At 37.2% G+C, this 15,292-nt stretch overlaps 1 protein-coding gene across 1 annotated transcript; it reads right to left on the bottom strand.

Moving 5' to 3' along the window:
* Positions 1-540: 540 nt before the first annotated feature.
* On the bottom strand, positions 541-15,227 carry fer1l6 (fer-1 like family member 6). The gene is made up of 42 exons (XM_027164117.2): positions 15,073-15,227; positions 13,454-13,536; positions 13,243-13,363; positions 13,092-13,146; positions 12,847-12,978; positions 12,684-12,746; positions 12,518-12,596; positions 12,279-12,435; positions 11,852-12,038; positions 11,464-11,656; positions 11,043-11,356; positions 10,841-10,949; positions 10,531-10,711; positions 10,333-10,453; positions 10,148-10,248; positions 9,974-10,064; positions 9,763-9,882; positions 9,490-9,642; positions 9,179-9,353; positions 8,750-8,874; positions 8,348-8,482; positions 7,911-8,060; positions 7,609-7,707; positions 7,302-7,463; positions 6,159-6,339; positions 5,936-6,060; positions 5,726-5,854; positions 5,546-5,588; positions 5,379-5,423; positions 5,064-5,140; positions 4,817-4,945; positions 4,542-4,673; positions 4,165-4,292; positions 3,902-4,072; positions 3,668-3,822; positions 3,433-3,575; positions 2,752-2,840; positions 2,573-2,671; positions 2,179-2,420; positions 1,656-1,813; positions 1,440-1,540; positions 541-1,269 (listed from the first exon to the last, which is right to left on the bottom strand). Exons 1-42 carry the CDS (start codon positions 15,105-15,107, stop codon positions 1,089-1,091), a joined length of 5,469 nt encoding a protein of 1,822 aa, XP_027019918.1. The 5' UTR covers positions 15,108-15,227; the 3' UTR covers positions 541-1,088.
* Between the last annotated feature and the right edge of the window lie 65 nt (positions 15,228-15,292).

Genomic DNA, 15,292 nt, shown 5'->3' with positions numbered 1-15,292 from the left:
GTGTCTTAGGGATTAATATTTAAAAAGTTATAAATAGGGATGGAAAATTCAAATGTTTATATATGTACTGGGGTGGAATTAATTATCCATTACTTCCCAATCTGGTGGTTTATTTAGTTAATTTTTTTTTACATTTCTAGCTTCTAGGACTGACCACTTATTTTGTACAGAATACACTTATTGTTTGCTTTATTATTAACACTAGTGCATCCGTGCAGTTATTAATTATGCAAATCATATGGCAGCAGTGCAATGCAACTAAATGAATAAATGTGATATCTGAATTTGACATTCTAGATTTTACACAGAGAGGTCTAAAAATATACACAGAGTGAAGGACTGTACTGTGGGTGGAAATGTCTTAACTCGGAGCAGAAAAGCATCTCAGCGTGTACAAAACGTCAAGCCGATCCCACATGAGACGGTTCCACTCCTGTCAGCTGATTGGATAACAGATAAAATTGGATATAAATGAGCAAGTGTAAAGGTTTTTCTCTGTTTCGAAAGTGTGTGTGTGTGTAGATATGGTGACCACATTTATTTGTTTAATTTCAGCTTTTTATATTGCAAGCCTTACTATTGTCATTTTTAACAAATTTCAGTTTTTAACAAAATATCACTTGTTAAAATACTTGGTAATTACTAAGTAACTGATAAAAGAAGCACCCGATTTTCCATTTAATGTTTTTAGTAGAAACACTTACAGAGCCATAAAAAAACAATGTTAAAGTCTGACCGTATACACCCGTTTTTCCCCAGTGTTGGGATTTATGAGCTCATACACTACCAAAATCTACTGCACAATTGTACAATAATAATAGTAAGAGGAATCTTATTACATTTAGCTACTTAATCTGTTTTAACAGTTACATTATCTCTGACCCTGACTGACCTAACAAACATCACTGGAGTTACGCAGTTAATTGTGATTGTCATTTGCTACCTTATTATTGAAGTCACTTGATGATAAGGCAAATAGTAATATTTGTTATAGTTTTGTACATACAAATACTAATCCCATACAGTGCAATAGATTGCCATCATCAATTATGCTGATTGCCAAATGCCTTGTTACCAAAAGTGATCAATCATCCACTGACGATCCTGTTGCTGATCGCACCCGGCAGTGTGTAGAAGAGCAGGGCAAGAAACAGGGCCAGGATCAGCAGCACCAAAGCAGCTATAATGTACTTCTTATAGTTCTTCCAGATCAGATGGAAAAAACACTTAAAGGGATTCACAAACCAAGAGAAGGTTGTATCTGGTCGACTAGAAAGAGAAATAAACAAATACTGATATAATAGTCGACTTTAAAAAATGTAAAGCCATACGCTACTTCAAGTCAAGGAATATATTTAACAGCACTGCTAGTTGTATACACTTCCTTCCATTTGTATAGCAATTATCTGATTTAGTAGAAGTTTTAACATTAATCTTACTTTGGTTTTTCTAGTGGTTCTGGCTCCTTGCGTGCACGACCTACAGGGTTCTTCTCTGCTTCTTCAGCTGTTATCAAGTGGAATTCAGCTTCCACTTTTCCCTGCATCAAACCAGTTAAATGTTAATTCCAGTAATGTTCAGAGTAAGTCAGAATTTCTTTTGTTACATAACTAAGGTTGATTTAATATGAACAGAATAAAAAATGGGTAATTTACTGTCAGATCATCAGTTTTCACCAAAGGCCACCAGCCTTTGGCACGTTTCTGCTGGAAGATGGACATATTCTCACTAGCATTATTTAGCATCTCCATCTTACAGTCTTTTGCCGTTTTGGCACCACGAGGAAACCCATTCAGGTCCAACTCTACTGAGCCTAGAATATATAAATGTAGACACTGTAGCAACATGAACTAAATTGAAATGATACCTTTAATTTCTATAGTCTTTATATACTAACAGAAGTATATATTCTGGTAAACATTTTCAATGGCAGATTTGTACAGTTGAGTGCAAAAGTTTGCCTTACGTTGCATCTTCTGAATGTGATGCACTGATTCTCTAATAGCTTGCATTTCTATTATACAACTGTTTTGTATCATTTAAACAGACTTTTGGATCCTTTCACTAATGAAGTTTGTTGCAGAAACAAATGAGGGTGAAAACCTTTGCACTTGACTGTAGTTCCTAACATGCAGATTTCTTTGTACTATTACAGTGTAGTATACTGTACTGTCTTACCGAGGAAGTCATCAGAAGACAACCTCTCAAAGTCCCACACCTGTAGCACTAAGACTGCAGGCAGCTTCTGCTCTGTCTTGTCCAGAGAAAAGATGTTCTCACGTTTGCTTACAACCACCAGTTTCTCAGCTGGAAGGTAGTGGAAGGGGAACACGAAACGCCAGTTGAAGTTGCCCTCACCAGTCAGAGAGTTGTAATGGACATCCGTTTCCTGGGCATCATCTTCAAGGCCCTTCAGCCATCTGAAGATTCCCAGAGGGAAGAAGAAAATATCTCATGACTGTTAAAAGACCATTCGTGCAGATGTTCGTTGCCAAAAGTGTGTTAGTACAGTGTGTGCTACAGGTAACCCCTTTACCAGTCTTTTCACTAGCTAAACACACAGCATATTTACCCTTTAATATAGATGTCACTCGACTGTTGACCCGTTATGAAATTGGTGTCTTCCAAAATGACATCTTCTGTGTTCCAGATTATGATCCTCAATTCATATCTTTGTAAATAAAAATAATAGTGCATCAATAGTTGCACAGCACAATGATGGGTAAGGTCTAATTAGCTTTACAGTGTTACCCTTTGGGTTTGCGGGGGGAAATGTCCACAGGCGGTCCAGGATGAGGCATGTCCATAGGAAAGATATCTACCCACAATTGCAGCTGCCCCTAAAAAAATACAGATGGATATAGAGAATTCTCAGCTGTGAAATCTTTACCAGGTTCAGACATAATATTCACTAACCAGAGTATTTTTCACCACACGTGTTGTATGGTTAAATACTGAGGTACAAATAAAAGATTTTTAATCCCAGTACTATCCAGTCACTCTAGCACCATACTGCCACCAGTGACTAACAGAAAAGCAGCACGGCTAAAAATCAGTGCCGATCTCTGTCAGTCAGTCAGTCAGTTCAAATTCTGATTGTCCGTTGCACTTTTTACATAGCCATAAACTATCCACCAAAAAAAGCTGAGATAAAAAAAACAACTAAGGTTTCCAATGGCATTAATTGCACTTTGCAAGCTAAATCTTTACACTCTAATTTATTTGCCCAGAGATCCGGATGATGTCTGTAGCAAATGTTTTTCCCCAAGCGCTTCACCAATAAATAAACCTGCAGGCATTAATTGATTTAGAAAACCATAATCAGGTATTTGTTGAGAAGCATCACTAGACAAGACCCTAAAGATTGCAGCTCACTGCTGTATAAAACCAGCAGAACATAGCTGTAAAATGTTTACAGCAACCAGGAATTACCTGATCCATGCCAGGTTTGTCCTTTATGTAGAGGGTCCGGGTCTCAATGTGCTCTGGCACTAGTTTACAGCCCACACCTGGCATTTCTTCCCATCTGTGCAGCACCTTCAGTGCCAAATGTTCATAGGACTCGAATACCTGATCTGAAATGTAACAGCACTCTCTCAGCATGACCCTCAACCCTCAAGAACCTTTATCTTTAAGAAATGTATTCAATGTATGTGATTATAATCACCCTCATCAACAAAGACTGTTTTTCCGGTATAAACTTTTTCTCCAATGGTGATTCTACCAGGAGTGAAGCGAGGGCTGTCAAGTTTGTTTTCTCTGCATAGCTTGATCAGCAATTCAGTCGGTTTAATGGCATCTCTCCAGGCATTGTAGCCCTCACTAACAGTTATATATAAAAAAAAAATTTAGATTGCATATAAAGAATAAAGGAACTTTAAGGTTTATGTTTATAACTCACATGGCATATTCAGTCGGGATGCCACAGGTTGCTCTGTGTCTGCTATAAAATCTGTTCTCCAAATCTATTTGCGTTTCTCCAATGAAATCATCTCCACCAACAACATCATAGTCATAGATGAGAATCCTCAGTAAGGATTCCTTTGGGAAAGAGGCTTGAATTTCAAAAGATCTGCAGATAAAAATGATTTTACAATTTCTTTCTAAGTCAAAATAGACAGCCATATAATATAATCTACAATACAATATAATCATATAATATACCTGCCAAACACTGGGTTGAGTTGTTTTGGGATGTAATTGTCTCTGTCCTTGATTTCAGTTTTTCCTAGTTTGAGCACAATATAAGGATCTGCCTTTCCATCAGGGTCAGCTGGATGCAGGTTTGAGGCCTAATTAGGAATGTATAGACTGATTATACAGATGCTAAACAATAATCTGTCATTACATGTGATTGTATACTGTCTGTCATGTTTGATGTACAGTATGTATTTATAAGGAACTACATGAATTACTGAATAATTTTCTACAGACCAAATTCAGTGGAAGGACTCCATTGGATTACATGGTATAAATACAGTACATAAGCTTGCTTTGCAGATGAATCATATAATAGACTTTTGTTTCTGAAGGAAACTTACTGCAACAATGTACACACGGATCAGGACATTTACAGCAGAGTTGGGAGGAATACCCTGGCTTATTTTATACTCTCCAGAGTCGAAACCCTCCTCATTATCACCAACTGGCAGCTTATACAGACAAAATCCAGCCTGGGGAATGACATTGAAGAGACATTTTATTTAGTTTCTATCTAATCAGACTGATAAAAAATAACTTGTGGTGTCAGTCATGTAGTGTAATTTTTATAAATAAAACAATTCTAAACATAGGAAGGTTCACAATTTTAACTCACCTTTAAGTTCCCAACAAACCTCTCGGTTCCAGAGCTCTCGTCTTCATTTGCCTTCCCACGAAACAGTTCAAATGTTTTTACCCAGTCGTCAAATGGGCCAAACTCTGCCTCCAGCTCTTTGTCATATATCTACAGTGAGCATAAATTAGAGAAGAAGGAGTATCAGGGCATCTAAAAATGACACAGTAGGACTGTAAGACATAAAATACAGTGATTAAGTGGCAATCAGATAAGACACCGGACTTACCGTTAAGGTTGAAATCTTGGTCTGCTCAGTCACACTCTTCAAGTTAAGCTCCCTTTTCTTCTCTTTCATTCCCTTTGCTTCAAGGTAAAATTCAACATTTATTATGTTGTTTTGTGTTTCAGCTACAGTGTTTAGCAAAATCAAGCTACTGTGGAAACTGTTGTAGTCATTCATGTATTTTGTTTTAGTCTGTGGTATATTTATGGACGATGTCTGCAGTTGTTTGTTTCTGTTTTGTTTTGCATTTTTCAGTAGTTTTGTCCTTTAACACAACATCTGTATGCATTGGACTGGATGTTCTCCAGGTAGTCTTACCCATAGTGCTTATTCCATCTGTGAGCAATAGCTGAAGAGGAGTTACTGCAATACATTACAACATGTGTGTATCTGAACGGGGCTCAAATTGGCAGCATGTGTTTCAGTTCTACTGAAGAACTGATGGTTAGTGTACTGGGTAAATTAAATCAAATTCTGTTTCTTACCAGCTTCATAGATGATTGGAAATGGGGTGACCTCTCGTTTTGACTATGGATGAAAATATTATATAATTTTGAAACATTTTTTAGTAAAAATTACTTATTAAAACTTTTATATAATTAGTCAAATAAAATAGACCGGAATTAAGATTGCACTGGTGATTAAGTTCAGAGTTTTAATCTGACCATTTGGATTTTCTCCATTGAAGCGTAGTACTTAGACCACCAGTCAATGACGTTATCAGCAGATTCGTCAGCAGCAGTGCGTTTCTTCCGTTTTGTAGATCTTCGCTTGCTCTTACTGGAGACTCTGTCCTGTGTGAAAAGATAATAACAGGATAATATTCAGGAGCACTAATATTTTTATTTTTATGTATGCTTGAGTGTTCAACCCACCTTCCTTTCCTGAGGCACTGTCTCGGGTGTGTGAGAAGATTTGCTGGTCTCCACCTCCTCTATAGTTATGTAAACTTTCTCACATGGTTGTGCTTCAGTGCCCTCTTGTTTAGACAGTGGTGCAGCTAGGAATTAGCAGACATTCAGACAGATATTATGGCTATATTCAGTTCATTAGAAATGTGATTTGAAAAGGTAGGTCAAGAATAAAAATGCCCATTACGTTCTATGCTGATTGGCTCTGTTAGCTGTGCTCTGGGAGGGGGTAAAGATAGTGGTGTGTATTTGAACAGGCCCAGGTTGTTAATGACATGGCTGCCCACCAGAGTGCTCCTGCCAAAGGCTCTCCAGTCTACTACAGTGATCGTAAGAGGAGGGTGAAGGTACTCATTCTCGGGCAGCTCCTGCACAGATGAACAGGTGAATATGTTTAGACAGGCAGTTCAAAACTGGTTCTGAAAACTGAATTTCATTTTTTTCCACTCGTGGTGCAGTTCTTCTTTACATTACGAACTTAAAAGTTGTGGTCAAAAATAATATGAAGTCAGTGATGGACATAACCTGTAATAATCATGCACTATTTTCTGCTCCAAATTCATTCAGAATTATGAGTGAAAATCAGGCAGTTTGCTTTATTGTTTTAGATTTATGGAGTTTGTGGGTGTCACCAAATACAAATCAGCTTTGACATGCCTGATTATTTACAAAGGATTTCTGTTCATCAACATATATACTTAAGTACTAAGAAAATCACCTTCTCTGAAAAGTGTTTTTTATGTATTTGACACTCAAACATTTATTAACTTTATTACAGGATTGATAAATGAGGTCCATTGATCTTTGGTAAAATATTTGTATTCTCCATACTGGTATTGTTGTAGACAGTTAATCTGCCAACATCAAGAACCAGAGTCAAATGGTTGTGATGCCAAAAGTGGAGTTTATTGAGAAACAACAAAGGTAAACTGAACTCCTAAACTGTTTTTACATTTGTTACCCATCCAACTTTCTTTACATTTGTTATCCATGTTATTATAGATGCTATCCATCCTTTGCAGAAACATCTATTCCCCTTCGACTGTCCCCACCCTGATGTCTTGAGTTGATTTTTAAAAACCTGTTTACACACACCCATCCTTGTCAGTCTTGACCTGTTTACATGGACAATATTGGAGTAACTGAAACACCTCCTGCATTGTTTATTTTTTATTATTATTTTTAACTTACTCCTTTTGTTCTCTAAAATATTCTATAGTATTAAGCTAATTATATATGTACTTTTTGACTGTCCCACACCAGCTATTCAAACCAGAATTTGGATACACTAGCAAAAAAGAGAAGACAAATAGGATGAGGACAGCATTACCACATCAAAGGAGTCCACAAGCACGCTGAAGTTTGGGTTGCTCTTGTAGCTCTGTATCACAGAGGAATTAACACCTTTTCCTGCACACTCTATGAAGACCTGGGGCCGATCCACAGAAAGGAGCTGCACCTTTTTCAGTTCTCTCAACCCCCAGAAAAGAACCTAAATCACACAGATCTACTTTTACAACTTTTTTTTACAACTTTCACAGCACAAAGCAATAAATCATTAAAATAAATAAATAAATAAATAAATAAATAAATAAATCTGGAATCTAAAATCATCTGGACAATAATGTTAAACTCACTTCAATTCTGTACTTGCAGAGCACAGGTCGGATGTATGAAGGCACAGGGTAGATCTGGCCCTCTGGCCCCTCTTTCTCAGGTAAAGGATGCTTTCCTGTCTTTACATGTAATTTTGTGGTTTAGTGTAGATTTCATTATGCAGCCGATCAGCAGGACGGCATTTATTTAATAATATGAAATAATACATAATGCATACACATAATACATAATACATAAACAAATGTGGTCAGAGTCCCAAAATATTAAATAACCCCCTAAGAAATTGATTTGTTGTAGTAGCATTTAGGATTGTGTTCTGTACCTGGATAAGCTCAAAAGCTCCAAGTATGTCACCACCAGACATGCTACCATAAAAAAGTGGACTGTACTGCAGCTGAGGTGGTGTGTATGGCTCCTCATTGAGCCTGACCACTGGCACAGCTAGCGTGGAGCCCAGGTACTCTGACTTACCCTATGAAATGAAAATAAAAATGCCATTTTAATATCTGCTTTTCTGTGGCATTTTGTAATGAACAGAGTGGCAAACAACTCCTGATGTCCCACAGAAATACTAAAAATGTTGAAACAACCAATAAAATAGCACCAGAAGTGCCTTTTGGTTATAAACAAGTTAAAAAGTAGGCTCATTTATACTTTTTTCCATAAATCATTTCCTACTTATTAAGAAAGCATTAAAAACCATTTAAAAGATGTAAGAACATGTAAAATCACAGCACCAGTGAAAGGATTAAAACATACCAGCGCGTCGTCATCATAGACCTCGATAACAACGAGCGGTGGCTCTTTTACAAGTTCACCAAGGTCTCCGTATAGAGACACCTTATTTACCATCAACATCTGGTTCCAAGTTGGGGTAAGTGTCTGGTTAATTATCTAAAGGAGAGTAGAGGTTAAAGGTTAAAAACAGTGTAAAGCTATCCAGAAAATTATACCCAGAGTATATTTATCATCATTTGCAACAAAAAGCATGAGGATATGCTTATAAAAATATGACTTATTTACAAAAGCTACATGTAAATCAAAAGCTCAATACCACAGCTTCCTAACAGTAGAGATATTCATGAAGAGGGTGTGTATCACAAGGAGTGGCAGACAGATTTGTTATTAGCATCACATCTCTCACATTATGGATGCACTTACTGCTGTGCACTGAGTGTTGGAGTGGAAGGATACCCTGGCGAAGGGGTCTGACAGGCCTGTGTTATCTGCTGCAATGAGCCCACGAGCCTGGTACATATGAGCCCTCAGCTGAAACTTATGATGCTCTGAAAAAACAGACAGGATGCTATCGTTCAAAATGTGACTCACTGCATTATAACTTGTCACTGTTGTAGTCCGGAGTACTAGCACTTAAATGAGTTATATCTTTCAGGGTGAGAGTATAGTGATAAAAAATATAGTAATATTTTCATGTCATTTAAAACATTTTGTTGTTCTGGTGAAAAAGGTCGACAAAAATGTCTGACAAAATAAAAAGGAAAGGTTTGCTAAAATCAACAGATAAAAGTCATTGTAATAAAACAACATCAGAAATAGACTGCATTAAACGATCAAGTCCTGATGACTCACCTTTATAGAATAAACTCTCAGGAAGCGTGCCTCCCTCATCTGATGACCACTGTGGCTCAAAGCCAGCTGGGAGATTCTCCAGCATATGGGACATCTCTTTGCAGTTGCCCAGCCACAAGTACACATCCAATTTAGCCTGCATGGTCCATCCAACTGATCCACGCTTGGACGGGGGCTGAGAAAAGAATAATCAGACATTAATCAGACACAAATATCATGACAATTTCAGCTAAAAAACTTTTTTCGCCCTAAAAAAAGCAACCAACCAAAAAAGACATTCTAACATATAAGGACTGCTTTTAGTGAAATACCTTAAGGAACAAGGTTTTGATCTTCCCACAGTCTGTCCCTTTTTCCACAAATTCATCAGAGTAAAGCAGGTAGCGTGCAGGTATGCGGGCATATGCAATGCGTTTATTATTACTGAGCATCCACACAAATATGTCTGGTATTGTGTGCTGTGGCTGAGAATGGCATGAGACAGAGCATATTATTAAATATATCAATAGTAAAGACACTTGAATAAATGATTCCATGTACACACATACATACACAGAAAGACACGGATAAATCTGTGCACAGACCTCTTCCACCAGGAATCTGATACGATGAGTGAGGTTCTGTGCCTCTCTCAGCATCTCTTTAACAGTTAGAGCTTTTCTCTTTGGTTCTGTGATGGTTCCAGCTACTTTTATCATGCTCTCCTAATGACAAGAGAGTCACAACAACTGTTAAAGAATTTCACAAAGAGAAATGAAGCTCAGTCTGCCTGCTGTGTTGCTTGTTACCCCTCACCAGTTCCTGTTTACACATCATGAGCCTCTTCTTATCCAGCATTGTCAAATGGGTCCCTTTGGCCTTCTTTTCAGCAAAACTGATAAATTCCCTAGAGGTGCAATACAGTAGTATAGTCATAAATCATAAGGAGGTACAGTATTAATCATTAGATCAAATAAAGTTTTTCTATACCTGGCATCCTTACAAAATTCTTGTAAAACAGCGCGCATAAATGGCTCTGCACAAGGATCCACCAGCTTGTCCAGCTCTTTCACCTTGGCTACTCCCGCTTCCTGGTTTAGACATAACATGATCATAAGCAGTAACCCATCAACAGCTGATATGGTGGAATTCTAAACAACTGTATGTTAACTTACAAACATGATGGCTATCCTGTCCAGCATGTTAGAGTGGTGGAGGCGGTATGTCCAGTCCTCCCAGGAGCTCCATACATGGACACATGGTTTCTTATTTGTAATAGGCAAATAGAAGTAGTTCCTGTACATAACAAGATAATAAAACTGTAGTAAAATGAATTACTTGACTGGCATATAAACGAAGAACAATGAGTCTACCTGATTCCATCTCCAATAAGAGGCTTCTCTGGAGGTGTGGTGGATCTGCACGGCTTTGATGGCTGACTTTCTAGAAGAGGAGTAGTAATGGCCGCTTCTTGGCTTAAAGGATCAGGAACTTTCTCAATTTTTTTCTTGGAGCTTGGTGGCGCAGCACCGTCAATAAAGTTACCAAAGTTTCCTGAATGACAAAAGTTGTATAAATAACAATTTCAATTTGATTGTGACCTTATTATTATTAATAAATTGTTATTATTATTATTATTATTATTATTATTATTATTATTATTATTATTATTATTATTATTACCAATAGTGAATTCAAAACTGACAGGTTTGTCACCAATCTTCCTATCAATCATGGTAGCCTCAAACACAGCACCAAACAGTACATACTTCTCCTTGTCCTCATCACTGATCTACACAATTAAACAAAGAAACACAAATTACTTATTCAACTATAGACAGAAACACAAGCCTATATTAAATAAAGGGTATGATAAGCATTTCACCATTTCAGGTGAATCCACCGGCAGTACTATGGGCCCCATAGCCTTGCTTTTGTCCTCATCTCCTCCACCTGCCCCTCCTGCTGCAGCTTTGGGGTCTTTAGGTGCTGCTTTCCCACCCTTAGAATCTTTAAAAAGAAGTTTTGACTCAGACCCTCCAGACAGGATCTCCACAGTTAGCTGGATGTAAATCCTTCCACGAAATGATACCCCTTCTCCTATTCCTTCATTCATATCTTGACTGTCATCCGCAAGCGAGGAGTTACGAGCTGAACCAAAGATGTTGACCCAGGATGGGCCAAATGTAGGGAGGAAACCTAAATAACAAAACGAAATCGAATGCAAGGCAATTGCAAAGCATCTAAAACACACACACACCCACACACACACCCACACACACACACACAAATAATCTTAGATATACCATTATCTCCATCCTGGTCATTGGAGATTCTGCGCAGATCAATGTAGTGAGTCCCAATGGCTACATCATTCATGCTTCCCTCATCTAGTAGCTGGATCTTTAGCCTCTGACATAAAGGAGGAAACATCTCTTTAAATACCACCTGCTCATTCCAAACAGGGTCCGCAGAGCTCTTCTGCGTGGAAGTCCGGCCCTGTTGGAAAAAATTGTTGTGAAAACAGTGAAAAACTGTTTAAGAAAAGTTGAGCATCTAGTCAAAAATAACTGAATAGTGCTGTGAAATCAGTTGCTTTTGCTGCTTAAATGACTTTGTTGTTCCTCTTACACTCACAAATAGATTATTTAGTTTGTCCAGCAATGCTTATTAATGCTTGATAAATAGACTTACCACCTGTCCAAAGAACGATACTTCCACATATGGATCAATAAGAGCTGTGTTGTCACTAACAAAAGCCTTGGTCACATTAGCCATGATGCTAGAATTCATTCTGGGAAGACCTTCTGCTCTGTACACTTTCACATAATAGCGAGCCCATGGGCGCATAGACGGGAAACCTTCAGGCAGCAGTGGGTTCCTGGATTAAAGCCGAATTGTATAGTTAGTTCTTCAGTAATATTTCCATTACATAAAACAAAGTGCAAGTTCATCATATTCTAGTCATAGTCACAGCCTTAATTTTAATATTAATCTTGATCATCTTTAACTGAATACTGATGGTGGTATAGGCTTATTTAACAAGAACATTGTGAGAAGATAGTTATAGATAATCTCTTGATTACACATTCTCTAAACACATAAAACATTGAGATATTACTTTTCTATTTGCTCTTCAGCATCGCTAAACTTCTGTGACCGGGGCAATACATCTCCTTTCCCCGTCACACAGATGTCACACTTCAAGTGACCTTTGACCCCTGTGTTGACATCTGTGGGATCCATAAGAGCTGCCCATTTATTGGTAAACTGATGACCTGAAACAGAAAAAACAAAAGCTATGATCTGGAGTAGAAATGAAAATACAAGAATATGTCATTTATATATGAGAACACTCACCAGGTTGATTGTAGACAGTCCTGACATCAATCTTAAACATCCCCACACAAAAGCTTTTCATGATCTTTGAATGCATTACCTTTTGGAATTAAAAAAGAGCATATCACATTTATTAAATCTCATTATGTTGATAACGGATTTTTTTATTATTAACTAATATACTTACTGATAGTTTAATGACTTTGTCAAAAAAGATCTCTTGATGTGCAAAGAAGTCAAATACGAAGTACTGTTGGGGAAAAAACAGGTAATATTTTATTTCACATATGATACAAAAACATTCTGTTTCAGATCTGTAACCTTTAATGATAAGGATAAGACGATGTCACCTCATTGTAAAAGGGTGAATTGGTGCCTTCTTTTACTGATGTCTGTTTCTTTTCATCTCCAATTTCAATCACCACACTGGGGTCAATGTTCTCCCCCACCAGCTGTCTAGCCTCTGTGATGTTGATGGAGATCTTAGGGGATTAGTCACAACATTGGTCATTGCTTTAATAAGCATTCATTTGGTAAGGAATAAAAACTATAGAGTCGGTCAATGTCTAACTATAAAAGGGTCATTAACGTCTACCTGAAAAGTCTGTGGTTTGCTTTCACTTTCCAAAATCTTGGACACAAGCTTGGATCTTTTAAGATAAAGAACAGCACAGACAAAGTATAATAAATGTAGTTAGTTTTGCTATATATAAAGTGAGCGAATACTGTAAGTAGAAATCATGCACCTCTTTGTATTGATAACTTCTCTGAAAGACAAGAAGGCAGGGAGGCCAGGATCACTGCCTGATTCAGGGACTGCAGGTTCTGCATCTGATTGTTCAGTAGCACTTTTAATCTCAGAATCATCTAGAAAAGTTAAGATATGGTTAATCAGGTAAATGCCCAGAAAGAGTTCTGCATCTTCACATGAGTCTGTATTTGCTTTAGAGACCATACCCTGAGCACCTCTGTTTGCAAAGACTAGAGCTTTGACAGCTTTCTTCTTCTTCTTCTTCACTTTTAATCCAAATACATTTTTGCTGAAAAAGCATAAAAGACTATTGGTATATTTAATATCAAATACATTCTTATTATTATTTCTCAGTTTGTCACACACATTATGTACATAATCAAACAACATAAATCATATAAATATAGTCATGTAAAAACATTTAACTAAAAACCTCATTAAATATTCAAGGTTCAAGTTTCTTATTTATTGTCAATGCCACCGTATGTGCAGACATACAGAGGAGTCGAAATACTGTTTCTCTTTCTCGAATCAAGTGTTTACAATGTCAATGCAATATAGTAATATTCAGTTCTTTATTAAGGAATGTCAACATGTCAATTTCTGATCTTGTTTTAATTTGTACATCTAGATGAAAGTAATGTAATTGCTTGTAAACAACAAAAAAAGTATCACATTTTCACTTATTAAAACAAAAGAAATCAACAAAAATGTGTGTTTGATCTGAGGAAGAAGTTACTATACACTCTTTGCCCTAATAGCTAGTGTTTCCCCCTTTGGCTGAAATGACCTCAATGAGACGTTTCTTGTAGCCATCTACCAGTTTCTGACATCGACTTGAAGAAAGTTTCCCCACTCCTTAAATCACCCCACTGGATCTCAGTAGGATTTAGATCTGGGCTTTGACTTCACCAGTCCAGAATTCTCTGTTTTTTACTTTACAGCGAGTCCTTGGTGGATTTACTGGAATGTTTTTGTCATGCTTTAAGGTCCAGTTCTTCTTCAGATTCAATGTTTTGACAGATCTCATGTCTCACATGTTCCTCATGCACCTTCTGATACAATGTAGATTTCATAGTGGATTCTATGATGGTGAGCTGACCAGGTCCTGCTGCAGCAAAGCGTCTCCAATCCATAACACTTCTACCTCCATGTTTCACAGTTGATATGAGATTCTTTTTCTGAAATGCTGTATTTGGTTTACACCAAACATGTCCTCTGTTATGGTGTCCAAATAATATCATTTTTGACTCATCTGTCCAAAGCACGTTATTCCAGAAATCTTGGCTTTTGTCTCTGTGTTCTTTGGCAAACTTAAATCTTGTCCTTGTGTTTTTCTTAAAAAAAGTTATCTCCTTGCACACATCCCATGATAAATATGTGCATTTTCTTTCCGATTGTAGATTAATGCACTTTGACATCAACTGTAGTAAGAGCTTGCTGTAGGTCCCCTGATGATATTTGAAGGTTTTGGAGACTTCTTTAAGCATCTTGCAGTCAGCTGTTCAGGTGAATTTGCTTGAAAGGCCTGATCTGACCATGCTGCCAGTTGTTTTAAATGTTCTCCAGTTGCAAATGATTTTCGGACAGTGGAAAGGCTGATTTACGAATTATTTTTAGATCTTTTAATAAATCCTTTAACAGACTCATAAGCATCAACAATCTTCTTTCTGAAGGCAATTTTTTTCACATAACATTATATACAGTATAGTCTAATCTTTTATATTTTAGTTCTTATATGTATTATATTTCTTCTTTTTTAATATTCAATAATAAACACAACTCATTTAGATAATAAATAAACTATTTCTAATCAGTGCCTTACCTTTGTGTTCCTGAGCCGTCATTATCTTCATCCATAGTTACTTATTACAAACTCTGGTCTTCAAAATAAAACCTACTTATGATTAGACCATTAGACCAGACAGGTTAAGACAGATGTACACTTGATATTCCAAGTAACCTGATGAAGCTACTGGTGACACAAAGCTGAGGAACCAACATTCCCTCCCTCTCAAGTCTATTTGACTTTCTGTGGCAAAAGT

The sequence above is a fragment of the Tachysurus fulvidraco genome, chromosome 6, assembly GCF_022655615.1.
Source record: "Tachysurus fulvidraco isolate hzauxx_2018 chromosome 6, HZAU_PFXX_2.0, whole genome shotgun sequence".
In the NCBI taxonomy this organism is placed as follows: domain Eukaryota; kingdom Metazoa; phylum Chordata; class Actinopteri; order Siluriformes; family Bagridae; genus Tachysurus; species Tachysurus fulvidraco.
The sequence above is the reverse complement of the archived record's forward strand: the minus strand, read 5'-3'. Positions and strand labels throughout refer to the sequence as shown.

Bases quoted from the DNA above. Each gene is read 5' to 3' on its own strand.
- fer1l6 (XM_027164117.2), bottom strand. From the start codon at position 15,107: ATGGATGAAGATAATGACGGCTCAGGAACACAAAG. The intron at 9,354-9,489 runs GTATTTCACTAA...TTCTTTTCTCAG, and splicing joins TCAAAACCTTGTTCCTTAAG to CCCCCGTCCAAGCGTGGATC. The intron at 2,421-2,572 runs GTAAATATGCTG...GGGAATCTTCAG, and splicing joins AGTGACATCTATATTAAAGG to ATGGCTGAAGGGCCTTGAAG.